Genomic DNA, 17,171 nt, shown 5'->3' on the forward strand with positions numbered 1-17,171 from the left:
AGAGTATTTGGAGGTAACACTTGAAAAAGAAAGACTATACAAAGTTATAGTATTTGGAAGGTTTCTAGCTTAAAAAAAGGAAAAAAAACTGTCACTCACGCTGGCATCACGTATATACTGCAAAGAGTACACAACTGCAAGCTTGCAGAGGGCCAGGAACACTGGGACTTGAGCATCTGGGCTTGCTTCGGCAGCCATGTCATAGAAGCGCTTGGCGAGGTGAATATCCTACAATGCGGCACACAATGTATTTAATGCTGAGATAAAAATAAATTAAACCTGTTTAACTTGATGTTTACAGAACAGCCAAAGTAGATGCTTCTAATTCACAAGGAATTGTTAATTGAAAACAAAAGATTTTACCAAATTTTCATTTGTTTGACATGTTTACTTATTTGCTCTGTTTAACAACCCCCACAAATATCCCCATAATGCTCATTTACATACGTATTTTTAATCAAATCATTTGACCTTTCATTTCTAACAACCTTTCTATTGAAAGGATAAACTTTGATTTTTTTTTCAACACACACGCACACTTCCTTTAGTGTACACATATAAATATATATGCCCCTGTATATATCAATACATACTCTGGATATTTGATTAGCTCCTTATCCACGTATGATCCTGATAAAATCTTTTAGCTACTTTTTGAACAAAAATCACAGGATCACAGGTTTAGAGCTGGAAGGGACCTTACAGATCATCTAGCCCAACATCCCCATTTTACAGATGACAAATTTTACAGATGCCCAGAGAAGCAAAATGCCTTACCATAGGTGAAACAGATACTGAGTAGCAAGGCTGGCATTTGAACCAGAGTGAAGTAGTGGAGACAACAATGGATACACAGCCAGGCAGATCTGGGCTCATATCCAGCGTCAGATACCTACTAGCTCTGTGACCCTGGGCAAGTCACTTAATTTCTCTGTGATTTATTTTTCTCACCTGTAATATAAGAGGGGTGGATTCAATGGGTTTTAAGGTCCCTTCCAGCTCTAAACTGACAATCCCACGAGCCCAGATTCTTTGATTCTAAATCCTGCACTCTTTCCACTAAATAGTTAGCTACAGCAGCACATTCACCAGATTTCTTCCCACTGCTCTTTAAGTCAAAACTGCGAAGAGCTGCATTGATTTCCATTAAATATTTAAATACATATGTATGTATGAGAGAGTGTGTGTGTGTGTGTATGTAAATATGTATTTATAAAAGCACTTTTTTAAAAACAAAGAGGGACTCTAGCATATTTGGTAGATCTTCTGCAGAGGATCAGCAGTTATTAATGTTTCTATTTCATCAAGTTGTCAAAGAGTTAGGAAAACTCTTCCTGTTACCTGTAAATATGTAGGTTTTAAGGACCTTGGGTACTAAGAATTTTTTTTGAGACTGGTAAAAATGTGCAATGAAACGGTGTTTGGGAAACAATTCTGTAGATAAAATAAATTCAAGATATCACCAAAAGTTACAGATACACTTAACAGACAAAAATTGGCCTTTAGCTGTGCTCACCTGTTTAATGCCGAGTCCTTTTTCATGCATGTACCCCAGGTTAAACATGGCTTGTGCACTGTGCTGCTGTTCAGATGCTAGTCGGTAATGAATAAATGCTGTCTCATAATCGACATCAGTGCCAAAGCCATAGAAATGGTAGTCTCCAAGCTTAATTCTAGCAACAGTGTAGCCTAAGTAAAAACCATACAAAAGCATTCATTTACAAAGGTCTATTGTTGTTGTTTCTTTCTCTGTTAATATTAAGCATATTTCCATAAAACAGATTATAACTTTAATCCATTCCAATGTAAGCTTCTTAAGGGCAGAAACTGCTTTATTTCCTCTTTCTACACCTAGCACCTAGCATACGGTTGGGGGTTTAATAAATGTTTAGTGAACTAAATTTCTATTTTCAGTATGTAGATGTTACCAGCAAATTTTCAGCCAAATTGCAAATTTGGTAAAAATGTCCATTAAAAGTGTTACTCCTCTATTCCCCAAAAGTCTGAGGATGGGAGGCTAAACAACAGAGTAAACAACCCCTCTGAGTGGTTGGACACAGGCTCTTTCCTTCACTGACACGTTTCTGCATGTACTCAACCACCGTCTCCACTGTTTCCTCTAAGTTTTAAAGCACTGTAGGGTAGCTTGGGCTGAGGCTTGGTGGAAAGGTTTAGAAAGCCAATCCACAGAGCTAGGTATGGGTTAGGGAATGGTGAACAGGCTGGAGGGAGGCCAAAATTACACGAGATGATGGTCTAATTCTACTTTATCTTTCATTCGTATTATCTTCTTAAGAAATTCTAAAAAGTAATCACATGCCATATGGCAAGACCTTAGCCCTGTAGAAGTTATGTAAGTTTCAGTCAACTTTTTAAGTGCTACTAAAAGGTATATCTTAGGGTAACTGCTAATTCCCAAATAGAATTTTTAGTAGTAGTGATAATGGGACCCACATTCCCATTTTAATAAAGGATAATAGTAGCAGCTTGCATTTACAAGGTGTTTTAAGGGTTACAGAGTCCTTTCCCAAAACTAGCCTGTGGTAGGGGGTATGAGTCCTACTGTGAAGGCGAGGAGACAAGCACCTGAGGGAACAAATGCGCTGCTTGTAGTAGTACGGTTACTCAGTGGGGAAATGGAGAACTGAACCCAGGCCTTTCTGCCTCCAAGGCCAAGGCTTTTTCCATTACATTACGATGCTGTGCTGAAGCTCAATTTGTTACATAGTAATTTCAACATTCATTAGGCCTGACTTATGTAGGAGAAACTATGTAATTGTGGTGGAAGAAAAAATAGTAGACATTTTATACTTTCTGGGGGCTCATGATGTTGTATATAGTAAATGAATGAATGAGTTCATTTGTTTTTTTAAATTAAGCACTTAAATACTATGTTAACTTCTGAGGATACAAGTGCAAAAGTAAAGATAGCCCTTGTTCTCAAGAAGCTTACTTTCTAATGGAGAGAGATTATAGACACGTGGGAACAGAAGGTCCAGAAAGTTACAAGGATTGGGAGTCGGGCCACAGGAACTACAAGGGTGTTCCTAAAGTCTAGACATACAGGCAAAAATTTTCAAGAAATGAAATGAATGAAATTTTCAACATTTTATTTAATTGGAATATTAACAAATAATATCTTCAATATGATTTCCATCATTTGTGATGCAAAAGTTGAAGGACTTTGCAAGATTCATGTGAACTCGATGCAATAACTCCACATTGCTGTCAATTTTAGCACATTCCCTCTTTATGCACTCAATCAAGTGTGTTGCATCTGTGATTTTCATTGAGTACATCTTCTCCTTTAGCATACCCCAGAAAAAGAAGTCACTGAACAACACAGAGTGTTGGGTGAAATGGTTAATGAGATGTTAATGAGATTTCCTATGTGTCCAGGCTTTAGGGGCACCCTGCAGAAGGCCATACTCCTTCCAGAAACAATGGCAGAATTGAACTGATCATGGCTTCATAACTAAAAGGCAGATGGGTAAAGGGTATGTGTTGAGACAAGGTAGCTGCCAATAAGATGGCTATGGAGTGGGGAGTGAGTGAAGCATGCCTGATGGGTACTTGTCTGAAGTAATAAGACAATTGGGATGGCCACCAATCGGGACAGCAGTGCTTCAGCATGGAAGTTCTAGAGATGAAAAGATTCTAAGGTGGAGCAGGACGGGAGGGGGGAATAATTACACAATGGAAAAAATTGTGGAAAGCTCTGTGGAAGAGACGGCGTTTGATCTGGGCCTCAAAACATCAATCCATCGATCAATATTTACTAAGGGCCTATTATGTGCCAAGGACAGTGCGAGCCACTGGGAATGTCCTCCTCTCAAGGAACTTGGGAGATGAGTACTATATATGACGGTACACAGAATGAACGTGAAGAGAACAGATGTGAATAAATAGAAAGTAGTTAAATAAAAGGTGGTTTGGGAGGGAGAGCACTAGCAGTTGTGGAGATCAGGAGCTGCATCATGAAGGAAGGGAGGGATTCCTTCTGTGAGGCAGGGGTGAGAAGTGACTGCATTCCACACCTTGGGGATGGCCGGTGGAAAGTATGGAGATGGGTGGGTGGGTGGGTGGGGGAGGTGCCATGTAAAAGGAGCAATAAGAAGGCCAATTTGGCAAGCTTGTGAAATTTAGGAGTCAGTCAAAAGACCAATTAGGGGGTTATTGCAATAATGGTGAGAGGTGATTACGGCTACATTAAGGTTATATAAGTCCTAGCGGTATAGAAGTGACAAGATTTGGCAATTACATGGATATGTGGGGTGAGGGAGAGTGAGGAGTCAAGGATAGTGAGACCGGAAAAATGATGATGCCTTTGCTAGAAATAGGAACGTTTGGAAAGAAAGATAATGAATTCTGTTTTAGAGATGTCTCAGTGATATCTAGTTTGAAATGTCCAACAGATGACTGCTGACGTGGGAGTGAAACTCAGGAGTGATGGATGTAAGTTTAACAACAGGCAATAACATTCCTACTTTAGTATCAAAAATAGAAAATGGCAAGATTTAAACTTTCCATGGGATATAGCAAATATGGCAGGATACTCTGGTGAAATTCGCTACTGGAATGACAACTCACCTTGAGAGGCTGCCCTGTTCCAATGCAGCAAAGCTCTGGGATAGGTTTCATTCTCACCTACAATGCTAGCTTCTTCTAGAGGAAATAGAATGAGATAGCAGTAAGACACTACATGCCATATGGCATGATTTTTGCCTTGCTTAACTGACAATGCCAGATGTGAGGTGTTTTTAGCAGTAATCTATTTTAAAATGTTTCTCCTATATTGGACTAAAACACTTCATTCCAGAGTACTAATATCATTGAATTGCAGTATCTCCACACCAGCATAGCATCGTGCACAAAAGCAGAACTTAGTACATATATGCTGAATCAATAGGAAAAGCTATTTATTAAGCAGATTCACAGTCCCTATATATACAGCCAATTTTTGTCATCACTACGTTAAGGCTCTGTTTTACTTTATTTTAATAAATTTACTTAGTGTTAAAGACATCCAAAAGGTTTCCTACCAATATTTACATTATTCTGCTACTTGAGCAATTAAAGTGCTTAATCATTTTATGTCTAGTTTCAAATCTATCTGAATTGCCGAGCACAATTACAACGAAATATCACACCTTTAAAAATGGCTCTGGTCAAAGTAACGTCATAAACAAAATTCCATTTTTAGACTATGACTATTCAATTCAATGTACATCTACTAAGCATCTACAGTGTACTAGGGACTGAGGAAACAAAGGAAAAACTGAAACAAAAAGGCCCCTGACCTCAAGGAATTTATGCTGCTAGGACAGAGGATTTAGAATATTAGCGAGTAAGTCGTAATTATAAGCTTAGCTTCACATCCTTCTGCGGGTGGTACATGTTTGGCTACAGATATTCTACAAGTAACTACTATGGTCAAGGCAATGCTTTGACCAGTGAGGTAGTAGAGATGACTCCCAATGATGCTTTAGGGAGAAAACCCTCATTCCAATGAAAATGATCAGAAATACGTGTAATGTCATAGTGATGCTCTGGATTCAGGCAGGGGTTTCCCGGCTTTAAAAAAAGAAGAGCTACTTTTTTACTTCCCCAAAGGTCTGACTTTCCCAGGGCCCAGATGTGGGCCTGTGGCAAGGGTTCAATGACAATGGGGGTTGAAGGGAGGACTGTGAGAGTAAAGAGGGCTAGAGAGTGTCAAGAACAAGTGGCTTGGATACTTAATAGCATCTTCAATATCTACTATAGTAGAACTAGACCCACTGACTGGTGACCCCAGCTCTAGCTGTCAGTAAGAGAAAATGTTACCATTTGCTTAAATGACAAATGAAATTAGACTGGATACACTATCCAGTTAGAGAGTCTAGTTCAATACTGACAAATAAAGGCCATAGAAATTGATTTAAATGGATACAATACTAAAGTTGAAACAATTAGTTACTAGGTTTGACTACGTATCAAGAGTCCCATTTGTTCAATTCCCACTAACTGTATACCACACACCTAAAGGGGGATCAGACAGAAGAACTTAGAACTCTTAACAGTTCTAGTTACTACTAATTCTTAAAAATGTTAAAGACAAAGAAAACAACAATGAAGATTTCTTAAGAGAAAGAGCTTCTCTGTGACTTCACACTTTTTAACTATGTGTGTACTGCTATGTTCTAAATGCTTACTCTGATCCAGAATGAAGGCTGCATTGCTTTGGGCCACTTCATAGCCTTGTTCTGCCAACAGGAGATACTGGACCACAGCAGCATTGGAGTCACCATCTTTATAACTGTTGTAGGCAGACATGAGCCTCTCGGACCAACGGCCTCTTTCACACACATTTTTAAATAACTGAGGAAAAGAGAAAAGAAATGGAAGGGGAGATCAGTTTCTCTAGGAAAAAAAAAGTCTAATTAGTAACTTCTACCACAGTACAATACATTTTTAAAGAAACTCTTAAAGTTAAGGCTGAGGATATTCTTTGGATATTTTGTCAAATTCATTTGATGTACACAACATTTCTTATATAACATCTGACATACATTGGCTATGTGACCATGAGCAAGTCACTCACCTTGAGGCAGGCTAAGAAACTCCCTAAAACTGTTATGTTACAGAGAAAGTGCTGACTGCATTGTTAAGAGGGAGCTACCTCATCTAGAAGTTCCCCATATCAATGAAATCAAAGGTAAAGTCTCTCTCAACTCACTCTGTAATTCCAAGCATTACGGGAAAACCGTTTTAGATTGTTTTGAAACCTGAATCTGACATACCACTTGCTTTGATCACCCATTTTATATATTATCTTCCCCTCAAGAAAGATTCTCACGAAATATTCTGTAATTCTGTAACTTTAATTACAGCAAGTCTTCTTATAAAGACTCCAATAAACTGTTAAAAAACATATCAATTTGCTCAGAATTTATCCATTTTAGATGCATAGCTACGGCATATCACAAAGGAAGTCATTTACATGAGCCAAAGATGAGACACCAAGAAAGAGAAGCATGTGACACAGTGGACAAGATATGGGTTTGAAGTGAGAAAGAACCTGTTTCAGGTTCTATTCTGACCTATCATTGCATATGCCATTCAAGGGAAGTCACTTTACCCTTCAATGCCCTAGGCAGCTGTCTTAGATTCTAAGTAGCAGAGCAGGTGCTGACCTGCATTGGAGCTGCCTGAAATCGCAGTTCTGATCCAAAAGAAAGTTGGGGGAAGTTAGGACACAAGGATAGAACTTATATGGAGATAGATTCTAGCTCTGTAGAAATTTGAAGAACTTTCTAATAATTAGAGCTGATTAACAATGAAAAGGTACTGTTATGGGGTAGTAAGTTCCTTTTTATTAGAGGTAATCAAAGAGAGGTTGGAAGATTATTTGTCAGAAATGAGTGGAAGAAGTCTATTTATCAGGCAGGAAAAGTACTAAGAGACTTCTAGAGTCCCTTATAAAGCTAAAAAAGGAAGCATGATGTACAGTTCAGGGCACAGTGCCTATAGTCCCTTCTTTGTACTATTCTCACCCTCTCCCATGTCATAATTATGTGTGTACACATCTTTTCCTCCAAGTAGCTGTAAGTGGCACGCTTTGTGTCTATCTTTGCATCCCTGGCACTCAGCCCAATGTTTGGCACATTGCTGCTGATATGAAATATTGAAATAGTAAGTAGTCTTAGCAAGTGTGTGACTCATATCTTAGCATAGGCACTTTAAAGTACTAACCCCTTAGCATCCAATATGGTTATCAAAGTATACGTTCGTGGTCCATTTCCACTCTAGAGATCATGTTAACAAAAAGAGGCAGGGGTGGGGCGGGAGTGGATTACCTGCTCTACAAATCATCTTTACGTATACAAAATGGTGGGAAAGAGAACTTACCTCCACGGCAGTATGGCATGATCTCATTACTCCAGTGCCTGTGGCATGCATCTGGGCCAGATTATAAAAAGCCAAAATATGCCCTCCTTGGGATGCTAAATTGAAATATTTCAAGGCTTGTTTATAATCTCTCTTGACTCCAATGCCATCTGCAAGAAAAATGGCATCCAACGTCATTAATACTGGCCTAAAATCAGGTCTATTTCAGCAGCAGAGAGCCTGTATGAAACAGGGTAAAAAGCTTATTGGAAAAGAGCACTTGTTCGGGTAAGATGTTAACTAGATTAACACTCGTAGCTTACAAAGGCAAACACAATACGGATTTCACTAGATTAACACTTAAAGTTTGCAAAAGCAAACACAATCTCCCAAAGATTGCATTATGTTGCAGTAAATCACTGGAACTGAATTGACAGTATAGTTCCTACTGCATAGTCATAGTGCCATCTAGTGGAAAAATGAACAAATTAAACTTATTACTGTAGTATTACTGTACTACTTACTATAATACATAGAGCCCAGCTGAAGTTGTCCATCTACCCATCCTTGTTCAGCAGCTTTCTGAAAATACTTCAATGCCAGATCATAATTCTGTAGAAAGATGGGTTAAGTCATTTGGCAATTTAAAAGTATAACAAATAATCATGTCAGTCATTCACGAAGGAAAGGAAGAAGTAAGGACTGCCAGAAAAGACAACGTTATATGTGCTTTTCCCCCCTTAAGTTAACTGAGTATTAAAAAGACCTACCCACCAAGGGCTAGAAAGTTTTAGCCTCAAATCACATTTCTACATTAATCATAACTCATACACATACATCATTTTAAGTTTTAGACACTGCTCACATCAATTGAGTGAGGTAAATGAAGTTTTGTTATATTATACCCATTTTACAGATGAAAGAAAATGAGTTACTGAAAAGTTACATGACTTGCCCAAGATCACATGGTTCAAAAGAAGAATGAAACCCAGAAATCAAACTCCTCATCCCGAGACCAGTATTCTGTCCACTACACTACCTTGTCTCTCTTTACATTAGATCTTTGAATAGAAGTACATATGTAGGACACTGGGCATTAATTTAAGAAATAGTTTCAACTTTTTTATTATACACCAGGACTGTCCAAAATGCAGCCCACCTACAAGCATTTACATAAATTTACATAAATGCTTTGGTCAATGAAGCCAAGCTACTGCAGAGCTCTCACTAAAATGGCAAATCAAAACACATTGTCTATTGTTTCATTAAAAATCTAAGGCTGGACAGCCCTGTTATACACCATGCTGTAAGGTATGGGTAACTCTTGTTTCTCAATTTCTCCAGTAGTAAAACTGGGACTACTCGTTGCTATTTCTGCTAACTATGAAGTGGATAAAATGTTATATAGGGTCACTGGTAAAATTAACTGCACACATACACAGTTCAACCTTCAAATAAATACCACTGCTAAATATCAATTTTAGTTTTCAGAAATGATCAAGAAGGAGTAAGAAATTATTTTAAGTTACTTTTTTCAGTTTTAGTTTATGGAATACTTGAAAGTTAATATGAAAAACCTAGGATCTAGAGGCTTAAATTTCAAACAAAGTTTAATGAGTTTTTGCCCCGGTTGCCTGACTTCCAAAAATACTAGTGGTATATTAACACAGGAAAAAACCGGTTTTTAATCAAACTTGACAGGATATCTCATTTATTTGTTAGGGACTTGAGTTAAAATATATAAAACTGCTAGGGAATCATATTCATAATCTTCATGGGTTTTGGAGATGAAACAGCTACTGTGTGGTTAGTCTTATGAAAATCATTTTTGAATAAGAGAAACCAGGAGACATGTTGCACATACCCTCCCATACTTTACTCTCTCAACTAGTGCCAAAAAGAAGCTCTTTATCATGCTAGACAAAGCAAGTATGTTTTATTCTCTTTTGACTGAGTCTGGTACGGAGTGAACAAAATAAATGAGCGTACATAAAGCTGACATATATGAAATTATACAAAGTTGAGAGATTAATGAAGGTATATAAAGTTGAGCCAGTGGGGTTTAAAGACTAAGTAGTAGGGTTTGGAATGTTCCAAAGAAAAGGGTAAAATGTTAACAGAGAATCAATATAGCAAGTTACATATGCATTTTGGTTGTTCTTCCAGAAGGAAGCAAGTTTTCCCATGGGAAAGCACTTTCCCATAGTCCTTCAGAGTAGCAGTATCTCATATACCCATAGCTCTTTGCAGTATTATTAAGCTTTCTAGAAATACAACGAAATTAAGAATGCCTGGTGGGTTTTGTTTTGGGGTAATCTGGATATATTAAGTGGGAGTACATGGCACTGAACATCTGAAGAAAAAACCAAAACATTGCCTTCAAAGGAATCAGTTTTCTACTAATGAGATATAACATATATATATAGACAAGTGTAATACAAAGTCGGCAGGGATGGGGTCATGGGAAAGAACAAAGTGCTCTACGAAGATTTAAGGAAGGAAAGAACTAACAGTGGGGTAAGATTAGGGAAGACTTAATGGAGGAGGTGGTGTCTGAGCTATGTACTAAAAGTAGAATAAGATTCAGGCAGAGATAAAGAGGGGGCATTCATGGCTTGTACAAACTGAAGTAAGAGACAGCATTTGGGAAAGAGTACTAGGATGTTTTCGCTGGAATGTGTGAAGTAATGTGACAAGTCTTAAAATGTAGGTTGGAGCCAGTCTGTGCAGGATCTTAAAAGCTAAGTTAAATTGCTAATATTTCACCCTAGACACAATGGGAACCACTAAAAGTGTCTGTGTATGGGAATGATATGGTCAGATTCATGTCTAAGGAAAACTGTTTTCATGGCTATATCAAAGATGAATGAGAGGGTGTAGACTGAAAAAAAATTGAGACCAATTAAAAAGTTATTACAACATTCTGGTGAGAGGTAAGGTGAGCCTGAGCTAAGGTGTAGCTGTCAGAATACAGAGAAAGGATGGATGCAAGAGATACGGAGAAGTGACAAGGCTTGACAACTGAAAGGATATGTGGAGTGAAAGAGAAGGAAGAATCTAGGATGACTGACTCTAAAGTTAGGAACCTTGGTGTTATATCTGTGTCAAGTCCTTCAATATTCTGTAGACCTGACTATCTGTTATCAAAGATGAAGACTTCTGTTTTGGATATATGCTGAGTTTAAGGTTCAGGCAGGATATCCAGGTGAAAATGGCTGGCAGGAAGTTACAGATAATGAAATGGAATTCAGGAGTGAGATTAAAACTGGATGTGCATTTGGAACTCCTATGCATGGGATCAGGTGAAATCACCAAAAGAGAGAAGAGAAGGTGATCAGGAAAGAAGTGTTACAGAGACCAAGAGAAGAGAGATTATGAGGGAGAAGGGGGTTTTCAATATTAGAAGCTACAGAAATACCAATGAGGAAAAGAACTAAAAAAAAAGTTATGATATTTAGCAAGCAAGAGACTACATGTGAGGAAGGTTTCACTTGAGTAGCAGGATGAGAAGGATGATTGTAAAGGGTTAAGATGTGAGTAGCAAGTATAGATAATCTTTCTAGAATTTTGACAATGAAAGGGAGGAGAAAAGGAAACAGTAGGGTCAAATCAAGGTTTTCTTTTTGTTTTTAAAGATGGAAGAGACTTGGGAATATTTGAAGGTAACAAGGATTCAGTCAGTAAATGGCAAAATAATGAAAATGAGAGAAAAAGAGGGAGGAAATGATCAGGGGGTAAGCTCCAGGGAAGATGGCAGGGAATGGCATCATAGAATAAGTGTTGGGAATGGAGGCCTGGAGAGGTTAAATGAATTGCGCAGGGTAACAGAGCTGGAAGATGATCTAGGTCCTAGAAGACTCTCCACTCCAAATCCAGTATTCTCTCCCTTGAACCATACTGTTTATTACAATAACATAATTAGAGGGGTTAGCCTTGACCAGGAGCAGGAAGAGTCATCTCTTCCTTTGAGATCACAGTAGAGGAGAAGAGGATAAGGTAAAGATATAGAGAGGTTCTGAGCTGTGGAGGAGTGGAAATGAAGGAGTTCTTGACATATGGCTTCATATTTCTCATTAAAGCAGGAGGCAAGATCATCTGCTAGGAGAGAGAAGGGCTTAAAGACTTAAAATTTAGTTAGGGAAGTAGAACACATATAAAGTTTAATAGCAATATCAAGAAGCATATGCCAAGTGCCAAATAAGTACTACAGTTATTGCTATGGGAACTCAAGAAGAAAATGATCACCAACAACTGTATTAATTAAGAGAAGACCTCCTCACCCCTCAATCTTTTAGGATTCCTAGCTTCCTGCAAAGCATTGCTCAGGTATTACCTCCTAGGCACCTTTCCTAATCTTTCACTTTATTAGTAGTTTCTCCGCCCTGAAATTACTTTGTAGTATTTTATGAACACACTGCATCTATTTGTGTATGTGCACATTCCCCACCCTGCCTCCCCCAACTCCCTAGCAGAATGTATTTGAAGGGAGGGCCTTTTTCTTTTCATTTTATCACAGAGACTGAGAGAAGAGAGATTATCAGGGAGAATGGGGTTTTCAATATTAGAAGCTACAGAAATACCAATGAGGAAAGAACTAAAAAAAAAAAAAAAGGCATGATATTTAGCAAGTAAGAGACTACATGTGAGGAAACTTTCAACTGAGTAGCAGGATGAGAAGGATGACTGTAAAGCCTAGCATAGTGTCTTGCACATAGGAGCTACTTAATTAATATTTATTAAACTGATGTGACTTCATGAAAGAAGACCTTAAGCTAGAAGGGCAACATAATATTAATTACTGCTTGATTATAATTTTCTGAACATCTCTAGCAAATGAAACTGTAAATGTTCTTTCATAAAAATTTAGCAGAACTCTTATAGCATATACTACCATCAATTCAAAATCATGAAAACTCAAAAATGGAAAATAAAAGGTTACACCACAAAAAATTTGAAGAGAATGAGATCAGGTACCTTTCACAACTATGGCTAGGGAGAGGATTTCTAACTAAACAAAGGAGAGAGAAGATCACAGAAAAAAATAACAGAAAATTTTACTATATTATTAAAAAGCTTTTGATGAAAATATAACACCAACAACCATTCCCAACAGATAAACGTTTGGTCATAAAATATGGATAGTTTTCAAAAGGAGAACTGAAAAGTCTGTGACCACATGAAAACATGCTCCAAAATCACCAAAAATAAGAGAAATGTGACTTCCAGTCAAGATGGCTGCCTGAGTGCAGGCAGATAGCTGAGCTCACACCTTCTTACTCTAGTAAAAACCTAAAAAGATGAACCAGACTGGATAATGATGGAGGTCAATAAAAAAACTACAATAAGTAATTTCTACCCCAAAAGGACAAAAAGTCAGCCAGAAACTTACGGGCAAAAGGAAAGAGGGCTGCCAGCAAACATCATTCTGAGAAGGGGTCCACAGACTTTACTAGATTGTCAAAAAGGTTTCATGACACAAAAAAGGTTAAGAACCCCTGTAAACAGGAGAAGATTCAAGCACCTTAATATCTTCCAAGAATACTGTTTTTACTAATAAAACAAGAGGATTGGGGAAGGGACGTGAATTGATTCTTTTCTGAGGGTGTTCAAAGGGGAAAGAAAAGAGAAGATAAAAGAAAAATTAGTGGAGGAAGGAGGAAAGAGGAGGTAGCACTTGCTGTTTCTCATAATTGGGGCATGGAAAGAGAGTACAGAAATGTGGGGGTAGCAGTGAGGTAAATAAGATGATCTCACCTTTATCTGAACACAAATGTGTACTGAACACACACACACACACACACACACACACACACACACACAGAGAAATATCTCAAACTCAGCAGGGAAACAAGTAGAAATAGGGAGGGAGGTGGTTAAGAAGGAGGAGGGCAGAAAGTGAATAGTTGCAAGCAAAACAAAGAATTAGCACAGGCAAATGAGATGGCAGCCTCTCACTGGGACCAGAAACTAGCCAGAGACGTTTGTAGAATGTGAGGCTTTGTATCTAAAGATAGCAACAGTAGAGGGATTCCCAAGAAATCTCCAAGGGATAATTGGAAACTCATAGTGTGATGTTGGAAGCAACTGAGCGGGGCAGGAATCAGTGTGGTCATGCTAGTGCTCACATGAGGTTACTGAGGTCCCTTGCATTCTGCCCTGAAGATTGAGTACTCTGAAAATCAAAGATCTAGAAGGGTCTAACCCTGGGAGGCAGAGGTAAGCACAGGAACCCAGGAGACCCAGGTCAAGAACACCCAAAAGTGAAGCAAGTAGTGGAGCCTGACACTAAACCAAAACAAGTTGTAGTTCAAGAACCAACGCTAGAAAAAAGATAGCAACCACTATCACAAATAATTGTGAATCCACACATACTCCAAATCAGAAGGTGATAGTAGCCCTCTAACAACTTCAATTAGGGACTCAAAGAAAAAAATAAAAAAGGACTACATGAATATCTTGAAAAATGAAGCAAGAGATTAAAAAAATGAAATGAGCTCTGAAGGAAAGAATGAGGAGAATGAATAACTTAAAGAACAAAAAATTGTAAACTTGACCTAAGTAATACACTCCTTGAAATCAGAAAGGACCAAACTGATACCAATGACTCCACTAAATAGCAACATAACCAAAAGAGGGAAATCAAAAAGAAAATATAAGTCATTTCATATGAAAAATAACTGATATGGAAAAAAGGTCAGGGAGAGAGAATTTAAGAATCACGGTACTTCCTGAAAACCATGATTGCCTTGACACTATTAATAGGAATCATAAAACAAACAAACAGAAAATTGTCCAGATCGATTAGAACCAGAGGGCAAAGTGCAGATAAAAAGAATTCAGTGATGACCTCTTGAAAGTCAGTCCAAAAGGAAAAGTCCAGGGGATGTCAGCCCAAAACCAGAGCTTCTATATCAAAACAAAAATTTAAAAATAGTCATAAAAGACTCTGAACACCAAGGAGCCATAATTAGGATCACATAAAACCTGGAAGTTTGTTGATTTTTTTTTTACTATAAACAAAGAGAAGATCTTGGAATATAGTATTTCAAAAGGCAAAATATTTACAACCAAGAATAACTTACTCAGCAAAGTGTGGTGCTATGGAGAAAAATGGACCTTTAATGCAATATAGGACTTTTAAGCATTTCTAATAAAAAGACCAGAGCTGAATAGGTACTTTGAAGTACAAAAACAAAAGAATCAAGAGAAACCAGAAAGGTAAATTTATTTGAGCAATTAGAAAGGGCTGTATGATGATACAGTGCTAACATTCTAATAAAGCAAGGAGGGGGAGTTCTTAACCTTGGATTTACTGATAGATTTCAAGAGGTCCGTTAATTGGAATTGGGGGCTGGGGAGGAAATCTTAATTTTCATTAACCACTAACTGAAATTTAGCATTTTCTATAATGATTTAAAAACATCTTGAAGAAGAGAGGGTAAAGGGAATACCTTAATGTAGAAAGGAAGAAGGGGAAGAACTTGCTATTTCTCATAATTGGAATATGCAAAGAGAGTACACAAATGTGGGGAAAGGGACAAGGTAATAAGATCAATCTCACTCTTATCTGCAGATTAAAGTAAGTAGAACCAGAAGAATAATTTATTCAAAGACAACAATTTAAAAAAACAAAACAAATAAAACCAAACCAACTCTGAAAGACTTGAGAACTTTGATCAAAGCAATGGCCAACCACGTCTCCAAGATGAAGAATTTTACCCATTTACTAACAGAAAGGCGATGGATTCAAGGTGAAAAAGAGGCATACATTTTTGGAAATGGCCACTGTGTGGATTTTATTTGTTTGACTATGCTTATTTGTTAAAAGTTTTCTTCCTTTTCTTTCTGTTTTTTAAATGGATACCAAAAAAAAAGGAATCATTTTTTAAAATGTACAGAAGAGAATAGAAGGAAATTCAGAAGGAAGCAAAAACATGCAGGACAATTTTGAAAGTAACATACAGAATGTATTATATAATTTTTTAAAAAGTGGTATAAACAGAAATTCAGTTTCATATAAAATCCTCTTTTTGGTGATCTGCTGTATATGTGGAAATGCTCTTCTTTGGTGTTTTAAGTCCAGAAAAAAATTAAAAAGAGAAATGCAAATTAAAAGAACCCTAAGGTTTTACCTAATACCCTATGAAGTGGCAAAGATAATATAAGACTGAGCTTTGATGGGTGGTGGGAAGTCAGGTGATGTTGGTGGAACTGTGAAGTGTTCCAACTGTTCAGGATTACAATTTGGAATTATACAAGGAAAATAACTAAACTGTCTTCAACCTTTGACCCAGAAATTCTGCTACTGTACATGTACTTTAAAGAAGTTAAAGACAGATTCAAAGGCTCACTATATACCAAAATATTCATAGCAGCACTCTTTACAGTAGCAAATGAAAACAAAGTGGGTTCCAACAGTTTGGGGAATGGTTGAAAAAATTAGGGTATACGAAATACAGTATTATCTTGCAGTAAGAAAGGATGAATATTAGGCATTTAGAGAACCATGGGAAGATTTGTAGGAACTAATATAGAATGAAATAAGCAGAGCCAAGGGAACCATATAATCAACTAGAAAAAGGTAAAGAAAGATCACTAAAAGGAAGTCAAACTCTAACCCCCCATAGCAGAAGACTGCTAGGGCAGAATATTATACATAAATATATATGTACACATAAATATAAATACATTATGCATAAATATGGTTGCTGTATCAAAAGCTCTAAATTATTTTTAAATTAATGATTTTTTATTAAATTATTTAATTTTATTCATAAGGGAAGAGTTTCAATTTGAAATATGTGTATATGAAATGACTATGATGTAAAAACAAAAGGCATCAACAAACTTTTTAGAAAGTTTAAAAAACAAAGTAAATTCATAAATCAACCTTAATGGGTCTTTTTGGAGAATCTTAGCCCAATAATGACACTTTTTTCTTTCTTTTTTTTGCCTGCTACTGTGAAATACTATTGCTGTACTAAGCCAACAATTCACTTTTGAACTTTTCAATTAACTTGGTTGGCCTGCTTTAGGCTAACTGACCAGGCCTCCATTAACATGCCCTTTGGTTTGCCTGTACAGTATTTCAGAAAGGGCCTTACTATTTGGGGCCTTGAATACAGCGATTCTGGAGAGCCTCTTACCAGGGATGACTTGACACTAAGGAAAGAAAAAGACAATAAAGAAGAGGGGGAATATTGAAATTATGAAGGAAGAGCTGAAGACTTTCAATCAGTGTTCACAAAATTACTAATGAGGTTATTGATAGGGAACACCATGAAATTATATATACACTCTGTTTA

The 17,171-nt window shown here is 37.3% G+C and overlaps 1 protein-coding gene across 1 annotated transcript in view; it reads right to left on the reverse strand.

Moving 5' to 3' along the window:
* The window catches only part of SEL1L (SEL1L adaptor subunit of ERAD E3 ubiquitin ligase), a 68,356-nt gene that overhangs the window by 5,015 nt on the left and 46,170 nt on the right, over positions 1–17,171 (reverse strand). The window contains exons 15-20 of the mRNA XM_036734357.1: positions 8,391–8,478; positions 7,888–8,036; positions 6,192–6,357; positions 4,591–4,665; positions 1,517–1,689; positions 100–228 (exon numbers count right to left, since the gene is read on the reverse strand). Coding sequence (XP_036590252.1) covers positions 100–228; positions 1,517–1,689; positions 4,591–4,665; positions 6,192–6,357; positions 7,888–8,036; positions 8,391–8,478 — 780 coding nt within the window. The remainder of the gene's footprint in view (positions 1–99; positions 229–1,516; positions 1,690–4,590; positions 4,666–6,191; positions 6,358–7,887; positions 8,037–8,390; positions 8,479–17,171) is intronic.

The sequence above is a fragment of the Trichosurus vulpecula genome, chromosome 8 (genome assembly GCF_011100635.1).
Source record: "Trichosurus vulpecula isolate mTriVul1 chromosome 8, mTriVul1.pri, whole genome shotgun sequence".
Lineage (NCBI taxonomy): Eukaryota > Metazoa > Chordata > Mammalia > Diprotodontia > Phalangeridae > Trichosurus > Trichosurus vulpecula.